General features: G+C 34.7%; 2 protein-coding genes across 8 annotated transcripts in view; one reads left to right on the top strand and one right to left on the bottom strand.

Annotated features, from left to right (window-relative positions):
* Nucleotides 1-3052: 3052 nt before the first annotated feature.
* Nucleotides 3053-20725, top strand: part of LOC144956183 (ATP-dependent RNA helicase DDX3X-like) — a 35902-nt gene continuing 18229 nt past the window's right edge. For 4 of the 6 annotated variants that reach the window (XM_078886592.1, XM_078886591.1, XM_078886588.1 and 1 more), the window contains exons 1-2: nt 3067-3180; nt 20668-20707. In XM_078886592.1, the coding sequence (XP_078742718.1) occupies nt 3139-3180; nt 20668-20707 (82 nt within the window). In that variant the 5' untranslated portion in view covers nt 3067-3138. Of the gene's footprint in view, nt 3181-20667; nt 20708-20725 lie in introns of all 6 variants that reach the window. The other 2 variants (XM_078886590.1, XM_078886589.1) reach the window with 1 other exon arrangement.
* LOC144956184 (uncharacterized) lies at nt 7923-9857 on the bottom strand. Of its 2 annotated transcripts, XM_078886594.1 has the most exons (3): nt 9623-9857; nt 8635-8746; nt 7923-8161 (listed from the first exon to the last, which is right to left on the bottom strand). In XM_078886594.1, exons 1-3 carry the CDS (start codon nt 9729-9731, stop codon nt 8071-8073), a joined length of 312 nt encoding a protein of 103 aa, XP_078742720.1. In that variant the 5' UTR covers nt 9732-9857; the 3' UTR covers nt 7923-8070. The 2 variants fall into 2 exon arrangements, 1 of the variants encoding a protein (XP_078742720.1); XR_013641917.1 differs by lacking the exons at nt 7923-8161; nt 9623-9857 and adding an exon at nt 9194-9304 and having other exon boundaries at nt 8633-8746.

The raw sequence follows: 20725 nt of genomic DNA, 5'->3' as shown, positions 1-20725 counted from the left end.
TTATGACACTGAAGAGTGAAGAAGAAAAAGAGCCGATCAGTGACGTCATTATTATATTAAGGCCTTGACCTTAGACCTTGAGAGAAAAATGACGTAATTAAATGTGAATACTTTCCATTATTTTCCTCTTAACTGACCATTGCTTTAAATCAGCAGCAATTGACTTCCTATTTCATTTTGAAGAAATACGTGGAATCATAAATTACTAAAATACAAACTAGATCCCCATCCATGACAAAAAGAATTATTTGCTAGAATACGAGTGGAGTCTCTGTTCCCAGAGAAAGTGTGAAACTAGTCCCTTCGATGATATGATATACACTATATATTGAGTTGTCGTACCAATAAGGTCGCAGGTTCAAACCCACACCGCGGAAATTTTTATTCTCTATTGTCTTCTGGCACTTTTCTATTCACTTCATATCTTGTTGTTACACTATATATTTCATGTCATCCGGTTTTTAAAATGATCGATTATGTTTTCTTCCTGACCTAAATGAGTTCTCGTCGTTAATGAGGAAGGTCTTTCTCTTTCATGTACGTCGTGCAAATCTGATTAGATGTGTATGGATTCCTAAATTGATTTTGTTATTTAAAGATTCAATAATTAGCATATTATTAGTTGTTGGCGCGGTCTTATGTTCTTATGTTATGATACTCAGTTTGTAACCTGTAGGCCCATTGTTCGAGAACCGCTCAGGCAAACAAAGATGAATCATCAGAAAATGAGTTTTATTCACATAATCTCATCAGACGTTTGCAACATTCTCCTATTATTGCTTTACAGTACAGGCGTCATGTCTTGTCCCACATGTGAAGTGTTTTTGTTGGAAATGAACCTTTGTGCAGCGCTTTGGGCATATCTGGTGGATTTCGCACTTTATAAAACTATACTTTTCATTGTCAAAACTGGTGGCAGACTATTTATCATTCTCTTTTATTGAATAGGCTTTGTTTTGACAACCTGTTTTATTTAATTATCTCTCAATAAGATTACCCACTCTACAAGTGATTGTTGGGGCTCATTACTCAATATATTGATAGTATTCCACCACATCCGGGTGGTCAATGGAGCCGGAGTTTATTCCAACGTCAGCAGGATGTAAGAACTACTTTGTACCCATTGGATGGGACGCTAGTCAGTCACAAAGTAACTTCCTTCGGGTCCAAAGACCCAGGAATCCAATATCTGATGGATGTACATATATGATCGAACAAACGTCGATTACATTCAGGACTGAATGGTCTCTTATTGGTGAGGTGAGAACCCTACAATTATTGACCTCGTCTTCACCCGCTCTCCCTGTATCAAATAGGCAACTGAAAAATCAGACAATGTTAATCCTGACTCAGGTTTGATTCAATTTTGCGGGATAAAGATATCAAGGATCTTATTCAAATGTGTGGATGTTTAATTGATGACATATCCAGGAGCCCCGGGTTGTTAACAAGGATACTATTTTTTTGGTTCTAACACTTCTAAACTAATATCTTCAGGTTTTATCGTTTCGAAGTTCTTTGATCTATGTTGCATGAGATAATAACAATGAATTGCCTCATCTTGATCAAGACGTTAATCTAACGCAAGTCAGTTAATCCAAATCTAATCTAGATCCAGAACTGTTGAGTGTAAATGCTTTTTTATTTATTTCGATCTGTCGAAGAGTCAGAAGACAATGAACTACAGGATATTTGAAATGGGATGAGCGTATGAGCAAGAGTTTGTAAGTGCTTAAAAAAAACGAATGAGAAAGAAATAGAAAATAAAGATTGGCGAGTTGAGGTTTGCGACAACAACATGTACGTTTGGTAACTCAAGTTCTATATCTTTTCTAGCTTTATGTTACCCTTGACTGGCCTTCCCTGTGATATATGATTGTCATGCTTATATAAACACACAACTCCTAACTTGAATTAACTTTATAAGTGGTGACTTAATTCAGTTACCGGAAAATAAATTTAGAATAAGAATCATGTCCATGAAGTAGACCAATTGCACTGGCGATTGCTGAAACTCTATTTCATACATTATCAACAGAAAACAAAACCCGCAGAGAGATGAGTAATAATAACAGTCTTAGATCAGGAGTTACCGGTCATTGACATTATGACAATTGTGACTTGCAATCTCATCTGGTGTTATGGCAAACCAGATGCCAAAAATTGACATCAGAGTCAAAATGGTTAGAATCTTTAGCATTTCTTTAGGGGGGGGGGGTATTTTTCACGGGTACTCATATGAAGAATATAAGCATTAAATTTGTCCCAGCTCTTGAATAACCAATATGGTGTAATGATAGCATATCTGACTGTCCTCAGTTGAGGATTATTGGGTACCTGTGTCTTTAGACCTGGTAGAAAGTACTTGCGAAAGCCTACCTCATGCTATCCGAGTAATTGTTGTTGTACTTTTAACGCTACAACAATCGATTCACTATATTTAACCAACTAGTCTATGCCCCCACCAATAATTGATAGACTAGATACCAAAAGCCAATGATGCCTAAATGGATCAATAACATGTATAGTAAAATAAAGGAGTAAATTACTCTTTAAAAAATATACAACACAAAGACCAGATACTCGCATTGAAAGAAAACAAGATGAAACATTTGTCAAAAGAAAGATTGAACTAGAAACTGTAGATATAATTCGACTACCCGCTTTAGAAATATTGAATTGTAAAATGACAAAACCGTTGACCGCGCATAGCTCATATAGTGGACAGCATACACACTTTTTATTCCTAATCCCAGAGCCCAAGGCCAACCCTTTCTTTGCCTCACATACGATGATCACGTGGTAGTATCGAATCGTACATTGGATCGAAGAGTTTATCGAATATCATTTTATTGAAGGTAGTTGGTTGTGTAAATTTGCTGATTTTTAAAAGAAAATTTCAATGTTCACAATTTTATTTATTTTTTAAATTATGATTATGAAAATGGAAATGTACAGATCATATCGAATTGATAACAAGGCGATGTTAAAATGATGGTACTGTGTGCAATTTATACAATTCATGAACACGATACACATACATTGCGATATCGAATATTCTTCCCATTGATTTGTCAGGTCATCTGTTTAGGGATCTATCTTCTTTTATTTCTGTTAGTTTTATCAAAGATTCGTACAATGCCTAATATCCCGAACCCAAATGCTGGTCTTGAACAGCAGGTAAGATTTCACATATTCTAGATTAAAATGATATAGAAATAAATCGATGTCTATTGTAAAAAATGTTTCTAATTTTCTTTTCCATCTCGGCATTGGATTCATCATACCGGCCCGATAACAAAATGGCTGCCGTGCTCTCGCTGTCTGCCGTTTCAATTCTCTGTCTCGGTTTTCAGTTTACCAAAATATGATAACGTTCCTTGAGACCCTTTCTATAATTTAATTAATCAATCGGAATTCGATTACATGCAACTCCCTTCTTTCTCTAAATTCTGAGAAACCCCACTTTCAACCTTCAGGTTCTCGGGACGCGAAAGACGTGATCGTTCGTTGAGACACGGCGCTACTGCTACTAAACAAAGGCTAGAATTAACGTTGAGTTAGAGCAGCGGCCAGAGCTATCGCCGTGGCTCATTCTTATAAATGAAGTCAGCCCGGTTTTTTACCCTTTAATTTCATGTATTTTTTTGTTTGTTACACCTTTGACATTGGCAAATTTTGTTGTCAGTGACTGAGACTGGCACCATCCGTCTAGGCTAGACTTAGGCACGTTGTCATTGACTTTTTTTTACTTACTTTGATTTCAATAAACTAGAGAGGTGGGCCTTTGGCCTACCAACCTCCGCTGCACGTCCAACTCGCCTTGAGCATGCATTCACGTAAAATAGAAAGTTTTTTTTTAAAAACCTACCTCTGTTTCAAAAACTAGCATCTTTCACCTTTCTAAGAAACATTTTGATTTTTCAGAACTTTAGTTCGTTAAAAAATACCGGCCAATCTGACCCGTTGAGTCGAATGAAAACGAAATTTTGTTGTTTACACGGTTCAAAGGAAATGCCGTAAATAAGCTTTCATGGACTTCCTGTGTTGTTTTTACAGTGTCACGTGACCGTTTTGAGAAAGGCTAGCACTATTCAGTATCTGATACTGAATAGTGGTTTTGCACTATTCAGTATCAGATACTGAATAGCGGTTTTCCACTATTCAGTATCTGATACTGAATAGTGGTTTTGTACTATTCAGTATCTGACACTGAATAGTGGTTTTGCACTATAATACGGTTTTTTTTTCCGCAACCTGACAAAGTTATGGGAAGAGGGCAGCTGTGGGAGTAAATCTGGGACTCAGAGAAGTGTACACCTGTGGGGAGTGAACCCGGGACTGGGTTTCGTCGGGCTTCGTAATAAAAAGCAATTACTTTTTTACGAAACCCGACGACACCTGGCAATATCCGGCAAAGTTATGGGAGGTATGCAGCAGCGTGTGTGTGTGTGTAAGGGGGGGGGGAGAGGAGGGGATGAACCTGAGATTCAGGGAAGTGTACACCAGTGGGGAGTGAACCTGGGACTCTGGGTTTTGTAAAACAGCAATAACAAAATGGGGGAGGGGGGGGGGGTTACGTTTTTACGAAACCCGACAATATGCGGCAAAGTTGTGGAAAGTAGGCAAAGCGTGGGGACTGAACCTGAGACAGTGAAGTGTACACCAGTGGGGAGTGAACCTGAGACTATGGTTTTCGGCGGCCTTCAGCTAATTTCATATAAAAGCAATTACTTTTTTAACGAAACCGACGAAACCTGGCAATATCCGACAAAGTTATGGGTAGTAGGCAACAGTGGGGAGTGAACCTGAGATCCATGGAAATGTACACCAGTGGGGAGTGAACCTGGGTCTGGGTTTCGGCGGGTTTTGTAAAAAAAAAAAGCAATTACTTTTTGTTTACGAAATGCGCCAAATCCCAACAGAATGGGGCAAAGTTATGGAAAGTAGGCAAATAATGGGGAGTGAACCTGAGACTAAGGGAAGTGTACACCAGTGGGGAGTGAACCTGAGACTATGGTTTTCGGCGGGTTTCAGCGAGTTTCACATAAAAGCAATTACTTTTTTACGAAACCCGACAAAGTTGTGGGAAGTAGGCAACAGTGGGGAGTGAACCTGAGACTCAGGGAAGTGTACACCAGTGGGGAGTGAACCTGAGACTATGGTTTTTGGCGGGTTTCAGCTAGTTTCACATAAAAGCAATTACCTTTTTACGAAACCTGGCAATATCCGACAAAGTTATGGGAAGTAGGCAACAGTGGGGAGGGAACTTGAGATTCATGGAAGTGTACACCAGTGGGGAGTGAACCTGAGACTATGGTTTTCGGCAGGTTTCAGCGAGTTTCACATAAAAGCAATTACCTTTATACGAAACCTGGCAATATCCGACAAAGTTATGGGAAGTAAGCAACATTGGGGGGTTAACTTGAGATTCATGGAAGTGTACACCAGTAGGGAGTGAACCTGAGACTATGGTTTTCGGCGGGTTTCAGCGAGTTTCATATAAAAGCAATTCCTTTTTTACGAAACCCGACGAAACTGGCAATATCCGACAAACTTATTGAAGTAGGCAACAATGGGGGGTGATCCTGAGATTCAGGGAAGTGTACACTTGTGGGGAGTGAACTGGGACTCTGGATTTTGTAAAAAAGCAATACCAAGGGGGAGGGGGAATTACTTTTTTACAAAACTCGCCAAAACCCGACAAAGTTATGGGAAGCAGGCAGCAGTGGGGAATGAATCTGGGATTCGGACACCGATGGGGATTGAACCTGGGACTGCGAGAGGCTGATACCAGTGGACAGTGAGCTCAGAATGTACTTTTATTTCGAAACCTACCGAAATTGTCAAAAGTTATGGGAAGTGGGCACCATTGGGCAATGAACCAGGACTCAGGGAAGTGCACACCGGTTGGGAGTGAACCTGGGACTGTGAGAAGAGGATATTAGTGGAAATGAACCTGGGACTATGGAAGATGGATGCCAGTGGGAAATGAAGCCGGACTATGGGAGTTGGGTACCAGACAAGAATGAAGCAATTCCTTTTTTACGAAACCCGCCAAAACCCGTCGAAAAACCATAGACTTAGGTTTACTCCCCAATAGTGTACAGTTCCCTGAGTCTCGGGTTTACTCCCCCACTGTTGCCTACTTTCTTTTCATAACTTTGTCGGATTTTATCGGGTTTCGTAAAAAAAGTAATTGCTTTTTTTTTACGAAACCCAGTCCCAGGTTCACTCCCCACTGCTGCCTACTTCCCATAACTTTGTCGGGTTTCGGCGTGTTTCGTAAAAAAAGAAACACCCCTAAAAATACCACATGTATTCAGTAAATAGATGTCAATTGTAGTCTAATATTCAGTATCTATTAAAATTATTATTATTATTATTATTATTATTATTATTATTATTATCAATATTATTATTATTATTATTATTATTATTTTTATTATTTTTATTATTATTATTATTATTATTATTATTATTACACGTAAATTTTAATATAATACGGCAATTAATTCACGGAAGTACATCGCTCAATTAAAAATGGCAGAAAGTCTGCTCACATATTTATAGTGAATCGGGTTTGTCTTAGATGACAAAACAAACAAAAAAAAACAAACAAACAACAACAACAACAACAAATGAGACAAACAGAAAAAAGCAAGATTTTAAAAAGTAATAAACAATAGAAGAGCACATCAATGAAAAACAACAATGAGATTATAACACATAAAAGATATTCGTAATAAATCGATAACTGATTAAATTACTCCAACTACTTGATTTAAAAAAAAATAATCATAATCATAATAATGATGATGATGACGATTACAACAACAAAAATAATAATAATAATAATAGTATGTAAGTAGACATAATAATAATATTAATAATAATAATAATAATAGGTATTCCAAACCCAAATTTGAAGTTTGAGACAAAGCTAAGGTAGTAAGAGATTTGTACAGAGCTCATAAATTAAACAACAATGCAAAAAACCAGATCAAATTATATTGAAAAACAAAAAAGTTATAGAGTTTCAAAGTTTATTGGACTTAGAAAATTTTTCGACATTTACAGCGATTCAATATTTCATCATTTAAGGATGCTTGTAAATAAAAATTTAGAGCACAAGAAATGACATTGAGCATGTTTTTATAAATGTCAGGGCTATGACAACAGATTATGACCATTAAAGTTAAGTTCATCATTACAATTTTCAAATTATAGATGCGAAAAGTTTGAGAAAAATCACCAAAAGTGCCAAAAGCATGAACAGAACGCTCCGAAATCGGACATCGGAGCAAATTGGAAAGGGATTATATCAGTAAATATACATTTCACTCTGTCCAAATTACATATATCAATTATATAAGTAACAGAGATGCTATTTAATTTTTTTCAAACAATTTGTTTCTAATATACAGATTTTATGACACCAGGAAGTCGTGAAAAAGTGAAAAATGACGCGTAATCCGAAAAAATTCTCGGATTTGCGTTTTCAAGCGTATTTTAAATACGCATAACTTTTGACCATATGGGCCAATAATAATAAATCATATATCAAATTGTTTGTTTCTTCAAGCAGAATACATATACATCAAAATAATTACTTTTTAAACATATTATGGTAACATTTTTATCGATAGAATAAACCCTATCTTTTAAAGTTTTGAAAAATCATAAATTTCAAATATGTCTCATGTTAGGTACGATTTCAAAATTGTCACCCAGAGGTGAAAAAATCTATGAAATATCAATATTTACTTGCTACACATTAAATTTACCTCTTATTGCAAATGGAATACTCCCCACTCCACATCTAAAAATGATATTAAACTGTCATACAAATGAGCAAAGTCTCCAGTCAAACTCAATGTCTTTTCTTTCAATACAACTTTCCTATACCTTATCTGAGCTTTTAAAATCTGCACTCAATTACAATTACTGTTTTCTGCTAATAGATCATCAATCTCTTCTTTTGTAGTACATGAACCACCCTGGATGACAATTGCATTAATTATGTCTAGATGTTTTTCCTTATCCTTCAACTCCTTCCACAACTACGACTTAAAAATTGAACACGTCTTCTGGATTCTGCACTGAAGCTGTGGAGCTGTCACGTCTGAACTTGGAAACAAGTTTACAAACCATGTCAAAACTTGGAAAATAAAAAGAAAGATAGAAAAAAGTTATGATACACATGGAATGATCAAATCTGTAGGAAAGGTTATCACTATGCATCTCAAAATAAAAGACCTCGAAAAGTTAGAAGTCTATCTTTCAATAATTGTCATAATTTTCAACCAGTGTGCATTCATCCATTCGCAAGACACATTAAAATAAACCCTTGGGGTGGGAGAAATTAACACAGTTGCGACATGCTAGTTGTTAGTAGCATTCTGAATGAACAAAGTCGTGCTCGTTCCAGAATTTAGTTGTAGTTGTAGTAAGCCAACTCACAATTGCCAATAACTAGCTAGTATTGTGTGTACCTACACAAAGCTTTATCGATTGATTGGTCCTTTCCGCCTTGAGTCTAACGTATTAACCACTCTACCAGGAACTCAGGAAAAACCTTGGACTAATTATAAAATCAGTCTATGCCCCTGCCAAAACAATTATTTAACTTACTGTATCCCAACTAGCATTTGCTTCCTCTTTGAGAAAATGCAACTGAACCAGAGTTTGTTCATGAGGGTGACAACAGGTAGCTCAGGTCTCCTCCATGCGTAGAGAGCATCACCTGGTGGAAGATAAAACAAATTAATCAGATACATATAAATAAGATGTTGCCTTAATTCATTACACATTCTAGAACCATAGTTACGTTAACTGTTGTGGTATTAGTCGTAGTGATGATAGTGATAGTGGCACTGTAGTGTGGGAGTGGTAAATTTTATAGGCTCAATTTTATCTGTTTTGATAACTTGGACTGTACCATTTGATAGAGCATTAAAAGACCTATATTTTGAAATGTGGTTTGTAGAAATGCATGCATAAATAGCGGAGATATCTCAGCTTTGCTAAGGCACGACTCTTTCACTTTCACTCAAAACGAAAGTCAACGGTCACATACACATCACAGAGAAATGAGAATCGAGAAAATGAAACACGATTTCAGCCAGATATCAAAGTCCCTATTTTAAAAAAAAGCATAAGTCAAGCATTTCGTAAGAGAAAACCGTTATACCTAACACTACTACTATAAACAGTCTGCTTTCAGACTATAGGTCATGATAGACACAGATTTTGTTATCAATATCAACATCAAAACATTCAAAGTTTACAAGGGGAATTCCCTTCTGAGATTGTTTTGATACTAAAAATAGAACACTTCATTTTTCTTCCCCGCTGACTTTTAAAATATAGAGTGATTTATTTTATCTCAACAAGACAACTTGATAGCTTAATAAACAAAATTTTATTTTAAGATGATAAAATTTACCAAGATGTCATAAAAATAATTAAATAGTAAAAAGAAAAGTCGAGTCGAGGAGGAAAGTTTTTCTCACCTCAACCCGGCTGATACTACAGTCCGGCTTCACCTCTACATTTAGTTTCAAATAATAAATTAAAACATTACATTCAATAAAGTTGACAAGAATATTTAAATACTTACGTATAGTGATAAATGTGTTTTTTCCAGCTGATGATACGTTAGTAGCTGAAGAACATTCCGATAATTCCTTGTCGACCCCGACGGGCAGATCGGCTGATGGAACAGCCATAACAATGGCCGCCGCCGTGTCGTTGGTCGCTGGACTAGTTGCTCAAGTCACGTCAGAAAATATTAATTTACTTTATCATGGGCTTTCCATTGTTTTCAATTTTTGAAAAATATTAAAGAAGGACAATTAATTTATGGAAATGATTCGCGTTTTTTCAAAATCTCCACCGTATTCATGAAGAAAAATCCAGTTTTCGTCTTTACATCGTCTTTACGTACAGAAGAAAGAAAAAATGAAAATAAACGTGGTATCCCGTTGTAGATAATTTTCTTCCGTTTCCTACGAAAAAAACCGCAAGAAAATCGGTTGAACCACGACAAAAAAAAAAATTTTTTTAGCGAGCCGTGTCATTTTCGAAAGTCGATCTCGGGGAAAAATATTGAAGTAATTCGGAAAATTTCACTTTTTATTTCAATGAATCGTAGATTGCATAATTGTTTTTTTTTAACTTACGTTTATCTTATTTTATAAAGCAGATATTAAATATTACGGTGACATCAATTTGGTTCAGCTCAGATAAAATTGAAGCTGGCGCTGAATTAATTAAAATCTCAAAGTTTTCATTCTCATTCGCTAACCCGGCATTGTCCACCGGAATTAGGGTCGGTTTGGAATACCTAATAATAATAATAATAATAATAATAACAATAATAATAGTAATAAAAATAAAAGAACAATAGTATAATATCAACATTAAAGTATATTACAAGCAAATAAAATTATTAAAACAAAAGTTTTAATAGACAGAAGGAATTTTTAAAATATTGGGGGGAAAAAAAAAGTTATCCCTGCTGGGATTTGAACTCTCGAACCTTAAGCTCAGAGTCAAACAGCTTATATCCACCAACCATGGTGACACTGAATGTTTAGTGACATTTAATCATGTCTATTTAGACATTTAAAAATGTATTTGACTGCCACTTTTACTTTGATATTTTGATCTATGTTAATAGCAGAAATTAAAAAATACGATCAAAATATTTTTGCAACTTTGAATCGGGCTGTCAGTTACTGCACGTGTTCAATCTGGAAGTCGGTCAGCAGTTTATTTACATTCAACCGAGATTGTCGCACTTTTCACTCTCTCTATAAAAAAGAGTTCCTTGCGGATACTGAATAGTGGCAAAGCACTATTCAGTATCTGATACTGAATAACTACTTCCTTTGAGAAATTTGTCGTCTGCTACAAATAATTAGACTGGTAGGGGGTAGATATTTTCGTTGGAGCAGAGAAAAAGTGAGTATTATTTCTTGGACTTGTAGAGAGGCCTAGGGTCCACCAGCAGTCAAGTTTATTGAATAAAAGAAAAAAAAGGCCTTTTTACTGCACTAATGCACCAAATTGCATACCTATCTATGGACACTTTGTTCCGTATCTTTTTCCCAATAAACTTTTTTAAAAACCTGGGGCCAGGGTTGCTAGTTTGGCCTCCTAGTTTGAGAAATTTGGCCTTTTCCCAAGCCATTTGGACTCCCAAAATTTGATTTGGCCACTTGGCCTCTTGTAACCAACTTTTTGGCTTCCTCTGACTTTCCCCGTTATATCGTTTTACTCTGGTACCGGTAAAACTTATTTTATTTGGCAATCTAAATATCTAAATGCAACACGTGCTAACGCCACAGATTGCATTTGCTAATGCTTCTATATATACAAATTTTCCTTATCCTATCTAAATTGTTTAACAAATCTAAAGAGTTTTCGCGAGGCTAAGGTGGGTTTGGTGGTATTTGGGCTCCTGCCAAGGAATCTGGCCTCTTGCTATAGCTAGTTTGGTCTCTTACTCAAAAATGATCTGGCAACCCTGCCTGGCTAGGCGGTACCTTGATAACAGAAACGATACCCACACGATTTCGTGAGGAATTAATCATGAAAACAATTGGATATAATTTCAACACAACTTTTGAAATTCATCAAGGATTGTCCATTACCGAATGTTTTTTGATAGAAAACAAATGCATCTTCAAATCTAAACTTCTTTTGACGGTAAGCGGTAAGTTTATTTATTTTTCGGTCCAAACGAATGATTTATCCTGGTATAGAAGCTAAGTATTGGTAACACCGGCGCAGCTCTCTATTTTAAAAAAAACTTAAATCATCTTAATTTAACCCAAACAGATGGATAAAATAGCAATTAATTTGATATTATGAGTATGAGTGTATATCGTAGAGGGCCGGTACCCGTTGGATGGTCTCTGACTCTGGGTCTGGACTCTGGATCAGTCTCCACCAACTTGTGGAGTTCGAAAGGCTGACTTCAATGAGAAGTCGGTGCTGTATTTTAGATCCTGCGGGAAACTGTCAATTTGGCTGTTAAAGCTGTTTATGCTTGGCGCTGTAACTTTTTTCAGGCAGGCTATTCCATGTCTCAAAAATTCGCTGACTAAAGAATTTTTTTCGGATGTTTAAACGGCAATTTTGTTTGGCAAGTTTATAACAGTGGCCTCTTGTTCTTTTGTCCTTGTCAAATGTGAGGTAATCTACGTTTACTTTGTTGTAGAGACCGTTGGTCAATTTATAAGTTTCAATTAGATCTCCTCTGAGTCTTCTGTACATGAGGCTAGGGAGATCTAATGCTCTGAGTCTATCTTCATAGCTGAGGTTTGAAATTTTGGGAACAAATTTGGTGGCTCGACGTTGGACATTTTCAATTAGTAAAGCATATTATTATTTATTCGTTCCATTTCAAACAGTTTCAGTTCCAGAATGATTTTGGTCATTAATTACCAAAGGAGTCAAATTGGAACTCTTTATATTTCCACACTTGTCATTTGTTTTTAATTTTATAAGTCTTTTCACGAATTCAGAGATGTGTTAAAATCACTTTTTTAAAAACGAAAATTACTATTGTTTTCGGAGCCAAACTTCAGATTCAGCAGAAAAAAACAAACAGAAGAATGAAGTGGCAAATCACTGCCAAGTATTAGTATAAATCATAAATAATGTCCAATAGATTTTTTTTTAAAAATAAAAGAGTAGGATTTCCTTTGTTTTAAATTGTAAAGGAAAATAAACTGCACTTGTCATAACAAGGAACAATTCACACAAAAGATTTGTGCACCAACATCAGTCTGTGGCAGTTAATAGTCATAGTAAGAGTAGATAATTTTGATTTACCAACTGGCATGGTCTGACAAAAAGAGGAACTTTTGGGAGAGAGAGAGAGAGATAGATTAGAAAAGGAGAAAGTAAGTGAAAGACGGAGATACAGGAGGGAAAATGAGAGTGCTATCAGGGATGTAAATCTTTCAGAATTATTAGGATTTCCTATTTTTCAGACATTTTCTAGCTTCCCCAAACTATTTAAATATTTCTTAATACCTCACTACCAACAACTCTTGTGATAAGAGATACTGCTGTACATATAGAGAATTTGTAGTGAATATCCATTTTCAATGTACTGAAACACTTAATTTACACAACTGTTGTGTCAGTTATGATTACACGTGTATTTAACCATTCAACTTATTTCCACGACAGCTTCCAAATTTTAATTCGGAAGTACTAAGGATTGATAGCGTTCGAATTTCCGAATTTTCCTAATTTTAATTCGGAACTAGATTTACATCTGTTGTGTAAACAAGGAGGGTTTATTTTTAGTTTACCGGAAGCAAAACATGGGCTGCAGAATCAAAGTAGAAGATGGTGGATACATATCGAGTATTCATGACTGAGTTCTGAGTTGTTGTTACACTTTCTTCCTAAGGCTCAATTGGAATGTATTTCTGTTTCTGTAAGTAATTCCTGTGTGTTGCAATTCATTCCAGTCATAATGAGTCTGAAGATACATTTCCCTTAGCCTTGGTCTTTATGAGAAATTTCTATCTCTGGTTTGTTCTCATTGAAAGCTACACCAATAAAGTAAAGTAAAGGGCTTTTAACACGATTCTAAACCTAATGTAGTATTTTAATTGTAATGTACTTATTGCCTTTGTTATTAGCAGAAGGGTTTGGGGCCTGAGAGAATGATAAATATCGGGAGGTGACCATCTTTCCAATCTCAAAATTGGCCTTAGTAATGATATGGCTGTTGAAATTTGAGTTTTTATTATTGTCAGATTCATTTAGTCATTGGGGGTAAAATTTTGACCTGAATATAATTTTGATATAAAAGTTTAGGTGTTGGATTACGTGCAGTGAAAATAAGTTAAGAATTCCAAAATTCTGATTTTTTTCAGTATCCCAAACTAATTTAACCCTGTTTAATCCATGAAGATAAGAATAATACTAAATGGGCACTGATTTAAGCATGACCAACACCAAATAATGGTATTTCCTCCTGACAAAAAGGAGACATAAATCATTAAAATCCATCCATAAACAAAATAATTTAGATTTTATTCTGAGACTTATCACTCAAAAGTCCTAAAAATGTCACAATCACAAGGCCATTTATCACCTCATTCCTGGAGTGTCACTTGGAGTTTAGCCTATTGAAATGAGCTCGCAGAATTTCAGAATTTTTTTCAACTTTGCATTTACATCCCTGTGTTATTATTAACGTATCACTCCATGCTCTGTGGCAGTTAAGATTTGATGATTTACCGACTGGCACGGTCCGAGGAAATGGGAGAGATAGGAAGAACGAAAATTTGTGGGAGAGAGAAAGAGTGGGGGTGGAGTGAAAATGGGAGTATTAATATTATTGACATCGCTCTGTGGCAGTTAGTAGTAGCTAGTTGATGATTTACCAACTGGCATTGTCCATGGCTAAAAGTGAGAAAGAAAAGAAAAGGAGAGTATTATTATTATTAATAACAACAATGAGAGAGAGACAGACGAAGAAGAGAAAGTGAGAGTAAACCACTCTGCTCTGTGGCAATAACATCACTTCATCACTATCGTTGCCCATGGCAGTTAATAGTACATGCATAGTTGATGAACTTACACAGTCCTTGGTAATACGCTTCAACAGTCGTAACGTCACTTCCCTCGTAATGACCCATGGTAACTTAGTAACTGGCTCTAAACTATCGGAACGATGAAATGTTTCTCCGAGCATAAAAGTGTATCCAGAGGAGAAAAACATAAATATGATCTTGTTTTGACCTTTATACATTCTGATCACAAGACATGAAAAGTTCTAGCCAGCATGAAGAATAAAAGGTATCGATTTTCTTTGTTTAGAACCACAATGGGCGACGTGACATCAGACTATTGAATCCAATTTACGCTACCATTGATTTTTTTGTTGAAAATTTTTTAAGATTTGGAAAGTGATTTGTACCAGTTTCCAGCATCATTCCTATGCTCTGCATTCAAAGAAATGTTACAAAAACACTGTTTTAGCGCTATATGTTTGGTGGTGTTGTGTTAAAAATTGACCAATTTTGTCTGTGGGTTATATAGAAGCAGAATTATTTAATATTTTATACCTCAGAAACTCCCCAAAAGTTACCATAGGAATCAGTCTGAAACTTGACTCCAGCTGGTTGAATCAAAGGGGATTCCTCTGAAACACTCTGAACGGTGCTCACCACGACAGTTTATTACTTTGGTATATTTTGAAATGAGTGTGATTTTATGGAAAACTCAAAGGGTATCCTCAAAGCAGTTTTGATAGTTGAAAATTGTATTATTGGAAAGGAAAATGTTTTGAATTTTTATTCTTTTTAATGTTTCAAGTTCAAGGGTGTTTTTTGATGAATAAAAATTACTGCTTGATTTTCTTGCCCACTAAAACTCAGCTATATTAAAGATGAAAGCGGAAATTGTAACTAATTATAGAGCTTTCAAAGCCCTTTATTTTGGAGTTTATCAAATACTGTAAATAAACACCAGAGATATCACAATTTAACTAAGTCATGGTTTAGCCTGCAGCTCACAAATGAGTAGTAGTTGTCACACATGGGAGAATTGTGACACAGATTTAGCCCATCGTTTAATTGCCTTTTTTTACGAACGTAATCTTGAAAGCCTAATAATAGTTACTAATCCATGATCCAGTAAGTCTGGTAATTTAAGATCATCAGGAGGAAATCCGAAAATGAGTAATTTCTGCTAATGGGTTTTACTACCGATGATGATCGCGCCTTCCAGCATGAAGCTACTTTTGGGGGTCACAGGTCATGGATCTGAAATCTTCTCACTTCTCGCAATCTATCTTAATATGGAATGGAGACAAAAATGGGATGCAAAATTTAACTGCGAAGCATCCATTTACTCAATGTATGCTCGTTGTCTCGCATTTTTTATTGTTTTGACAGTTATGGTTTTGGTTTCCCTGTCTGAAATATACATTATAGTAAGTTGGAATTGTTTTCATCAGTTGGATTGTTGCGGATTACGTATCAAGATATACATTTTATATATTAAAAAATGCCTGAGACTTACAAGATTGTTCACGGTGCAGTTATCAAAGCAATAGAAGTATTTTAATTTATATTATCTTCAAGCAGTTGTACATCTTATTTATATTCAGTAGAGTATGCATTTGACCACGTGTTGTATTCCGTGAATTTGTGTCAATTGAAAAATATGCAAGTGTTGGGTATGATTTTAACGGTCTGAATATAAGCTTGTTTTCTAAGTGTGAAAGTTTTTGTTTATTTAATTAAGGGGGGGCCTGTAGTAAAAAATCCATTTTTGATTGTAATGCTAATATTGCTATTCCCTTGTTATTTTAACGTGGTAGGAGGTCTAATTTGATGATTAACACCAAAAAAAGCCAAAAAAAAAATTTTTTTTAGACATAGTGAGAAAAAATAGGCTAAAAATAGACCAAAAATCCCAAAATTTCTTACAGTAATGCAGCCAAAACCAACGAATAGATCTCTTCCAAATTTACACACAATGTTTCTTACAACAAGAGCTATACCATGACGTAAAGGTTTAGCAATAGTCCTGAAAATAAATTTTTAAGAATTTTTTTTCGATTTCGGCTGAAAATTTGGCGCGGAATTACAGTAAAAATTCGATTTAAAAATTCATAAAACTGCTCAATTTTAGTTTACCTCAAAACCCCTACGTCATGGTACAAAACACATTATAAGAAAGATTCTGACCAAATTTGAAGACAATCTGATGGAAAATGATCCAGATATGAATGTTAGAAAATCAGAAAATGACGCAAAATGGAGATTTGAGAAAACGCAAAATTTGTCTTTAATTTGATAATAAAGTTAATTTTGCAGACAAGCAAAGGAAAACATCCATCAAAATTTCAAAGTATATTCAATATGGAACAAGAAAACAGTTAAATTTTGTACATTTATCAAATTCTGAAAAAATTATGGTCGATTTGCTAACCCATACCCCTAAGAAAAAATTTGCGGAAAAATTGAATGATATCAGTTTTTTACAAAAAAATTAATTTAGCGATCAAATATGCTTTATATTTATAAAATTCATCAATTAAATCTCATAAACTAATAATGTGATGTATAATTTGATGTTAAACACCCAAAAAAACCTCAGAATTTTTTAAATAAAATTTTTAAGGGCATTATAGGCTAAAATTAGACGTAAAATCCTAAAATTTCTAACATAGATGCACCAAAAACTAGCATATAAATTTCTTTCAAATTTAAACACAATGTTTCTCACATAAATAGCTATATCGTGATGGAAGAATTTATCAATAGTCTGGAAAATAACATTTTTAGAATTTTTATTTGATTTTGACTGAAAATTTGGCGCGTATCGACAGAAAAAAATGAATTTAAAAATTTATAAAATTGCTAAATATTAATTTACCCCCAAAAACTTCCATCATGATGTAAACGACATCATAGAAAAGATTCTGAATAAATTTGAAGATGATCTAAAGGAAAATGGATAAGATAGGATTGCTAGAAAATCAGAAAATGACATAAATCGGAAATTTGAGAAAGCGCAAACTTTTTTAATAATTTGACATTGAGACTGATTTTGCAGGCAAGTGAAAGAAATGATCCATCAAACTTTCAAAATATGACCATTATAGGACAAGAAAATAAGAAAACTTTAAAAATTTATAATCGATTCGCTAACGCATACCCCTAAAAAAAAAAAATACTATAAAATTCAATTTTTTCCGTATTCAGAGATAAAATAATTTTGAGGTCAAATATGATTTATATCTTATGAATTCATTATTGTAATCACAAAAACTAATTATTTACTGTATACAATAGATTATAAAGAGATTTCTAGATATATTAAAAAGTCTCGAAATATGATTTTGTAAAATATGATATGGCGCGCTACCCTCATTTTTCAATGCTGCTTGAGAGACAAGTCATATAAAATTAGATATCTAGTCAATTTTAACTGCAAAATCAATTCTATTTTAGACAATAAAACAGCTAAATGATGCAAATAGATATAGCTCAGAATAAAAAGCAATTTGCTTTCCCAAACCCCTTGGAAATAAATTCCTTTCGCCTCAATGCAGGAAAAATCAACACCACTTGTTTGCCACCGCTTTTTTAGTACCGTAGTTCCACAAAGAGGGTTGATCTTGCTCTGGTTGGTAAAAAAAAAAAAGAGATATTTGATTAGCAATTTTTGGAAATACATTATAAGTCATTGACATAAAATGCATCTGTCAAAGAAAGACCAATAAATAAAATGGTCATCATTCACACCAACACAGTTGAAATTTCATTGTTTTTACATCCACAGAACAGAACTCTTGGCGACAAACAATTTTCTGTTATTAAGTTAATATATTCAGTAGTAATTCATTTCAAATGATGTTTTATCATTTTCATTTAGAAAAATGAGTATTTACTTTATTGATCATTAATCAAAAATGTAAAGGCGCTATGTAGATTTGGAAACATTACTAACCAGTGTCAAAAAGTACATGCAGACACTCTGCTGTGCTGGCCCAGATGATGGTTTGCTGGTTGATCAGTTTGCCACAGGAGGGCCTCAACACACCTTTCCAGAATAGCCCTTGAGCCAGATCTTTATTTATTGTCAGGACACCAGTACAGTCAACTGAATTCTTTCATGTTAGCTGTCGATGAAAACAAAAAATTAAATTAAATTCACTGCAGTGAAAATGGCACATATGCCAATGCCATTGCTAAAGTTTAAAAACAACAACAACAATAATAATAATAAATATAATATAATAATAATAATAATAATAATAATAATAATATAATAATAATAATAAATAAATAATTTGGAAAAAAAAAAATTATCTAACACTGTCATTATCATTATCCTAGACATTTCAAACACTACTAAAACTGCTACCACTACAGACCTTATCATTATCTATCATATAGATATTTACTCTCTCTTTCTCTCCCTCTCTATCACTATCTCTCGAACATAACATTCCATACCCAATTTTCCGATATAAATCCCCCCCCCCCCCCCCCCTCCAAAGAAAAAAAATTGAAAAGTGTGGACGATGTATGCAGTATCAGCCAAAATAAAGATAATTACAATAACTGAATGAAAAGTATTTTTTTAAAAGGGTCCTGATCCTGAGACTGAGAATGTCTTTTCTTCTTGTGAGTCGCACGAACTTCACGAACCCTCTTGACACTATTGACAGTCTTGATCTTGACAAATTTGGAAACATATTGACTGGGAATCGAACCTTGAAACATCTGATCAGGTCTAGGTTTTATCGCCTGACATGGAGGGCTGATTTTGTTTGGAGAGGGGGAAAGTAGTATTTTATTATTGTTTGGCCCTGTTATTTTTCATAAAATAAAGTTAACTTGCGATAACAACGAGTGTGTCAGCTGATGCACAGTCGAACAAACACACAATCTCACAAGGCATGTTTAGTTATAAAAATAAGCAATAAATTAAAATGTGGTGTATTTCTTATGCTTACCTTGTAAACTGAGTATTCTGTGACTTGAATAGAGTGAAGAATTACCAAAGTTCATCAAAATCAACTTGTAATGCGATGAGTGAGGTCCAAAAGCTAATGAATTCATAATATTGTAAACAAAGGCAGGGACAGTCAGGGAGCGGCCATTGACGCTATCGTGGTGCATTGTGGGTCACTATTGCCACGTTCGAGGATAAATTTAGATCGGAATCATGTTTTGTTACTAAATTTAGACGCACCGTGACCTGACCTCTCAAATCAACCAATGAGAGCTCGTGACATTGTATAAATGGTATTCACTATTTGACCTTGTGATAATTCATGTTTATAATCATGATGTCGATGTTGCCAGATTGAAAAAGAGAAATGGCTAAGCTTTCCATCGATATGCGCCATGACCGGGTGGATAGGCTTTGAATAGCTGTTGTCAAGACCCAAACATTTGACAATATAGACCTTTAGAAAATAAAACGTGGATACCTACGTTATAAAACTGCATCAAAAACACGTTTTTAATTGAAAATATGAAATTGTCATTATATTTTAGGGTTCTAGAATAATTAAACTACCTGAAAAGTGGACTAGCCTAATTTGGCCGAAAAAATGTTTTTTAACCAAAAATGACTACAGGTCCCCCCTTAATTGGTCCGCTTTATGTCGCAAATGTGTCAAGAAATCCATAGCAAATATAAATGTCAAACATCGTGTTAAATAAGGTCTGACAATGGTTTGTCTTATTTTATTTTTATGTATGGTAAGAATGGAACTTATCTGGAGTATAAAGTATAAAGTGCTAAAAATATGAGGTTCTTGTCTTCAAAAATTGTGTTGATGGTGAGTTTAAATGAAATAATAAAGTTAATTAAGTTTAATAAAATTTGGAAGAGATATCCATAGCTCGTCTAACAATGCTAAGAGTGTGAAGTAGAGTTAAGTAAGTTACTTCCATGTTGGTTAATACAATATGTGTAATTATCTTCACCATCTCCTAAAGTAAGAAAGCATGTTTTCATGCCTTGAAAATGATACCAAAGTTAGCATTTACATAGATCAATTCCGTAGTGATCAAAATAACGAAAGACCAGAAATATGTGGTCGTGGAACTAGCATTATCAAAGAACCTAGCTGAGAATGAACTTTTTCTATTTTTTCAGTTTGCTGGAATGGACCTTAATGGTCAAGGAAGTTTTGCTGGTAAGTGATCATTTCTTT

The sequence above is a fragment of the Berghia stephanieae genome, chromosome 10 (genome assembly GCF_034508935.2).
Source record: "Berghia stephanieae isolate SIO BIC M18660-M18661 chromosome 10, UCSD_Bste_1.3, whole genome shotgun sequence".
Taxonomy (NCBI): domain Eukaryota; kingdom Metazoa; phylum Mollusca; class Gastropoda; order Nudibranchia; family Aeolidiidae; genus Berghia; species Berghia stephanieae.
Note: the sequence above shows the minus strand (reverse complement) of the source record. Positions and strands in the feature narration are given on the sequence as shown.

Bases quoted from the DNA above. Each gene is read 5' to 3' on its own strand.
- LOC144956184 (XM_078886594.1), bottom strand. From the start codon at position 9,731: ATGGCTGTTCCATCAGCCGATCTGCCCGTCGGGGTCGACAAGGAATTA. The intron at 8,747-9,622 runs GTAAGTATTTAA...ATCTTCCACCAG, and splicing joins AAACACATTTATCACTATAC to GTGATGCTCTCTACGCATGG. The intron at 8,162-8,634 runs GTAAGTTAAATA...TTATTTTCCAAG, and splicing joins CAAATGCTAGTTGGGATACA to TTTTGACATGGTTTGTAAAC.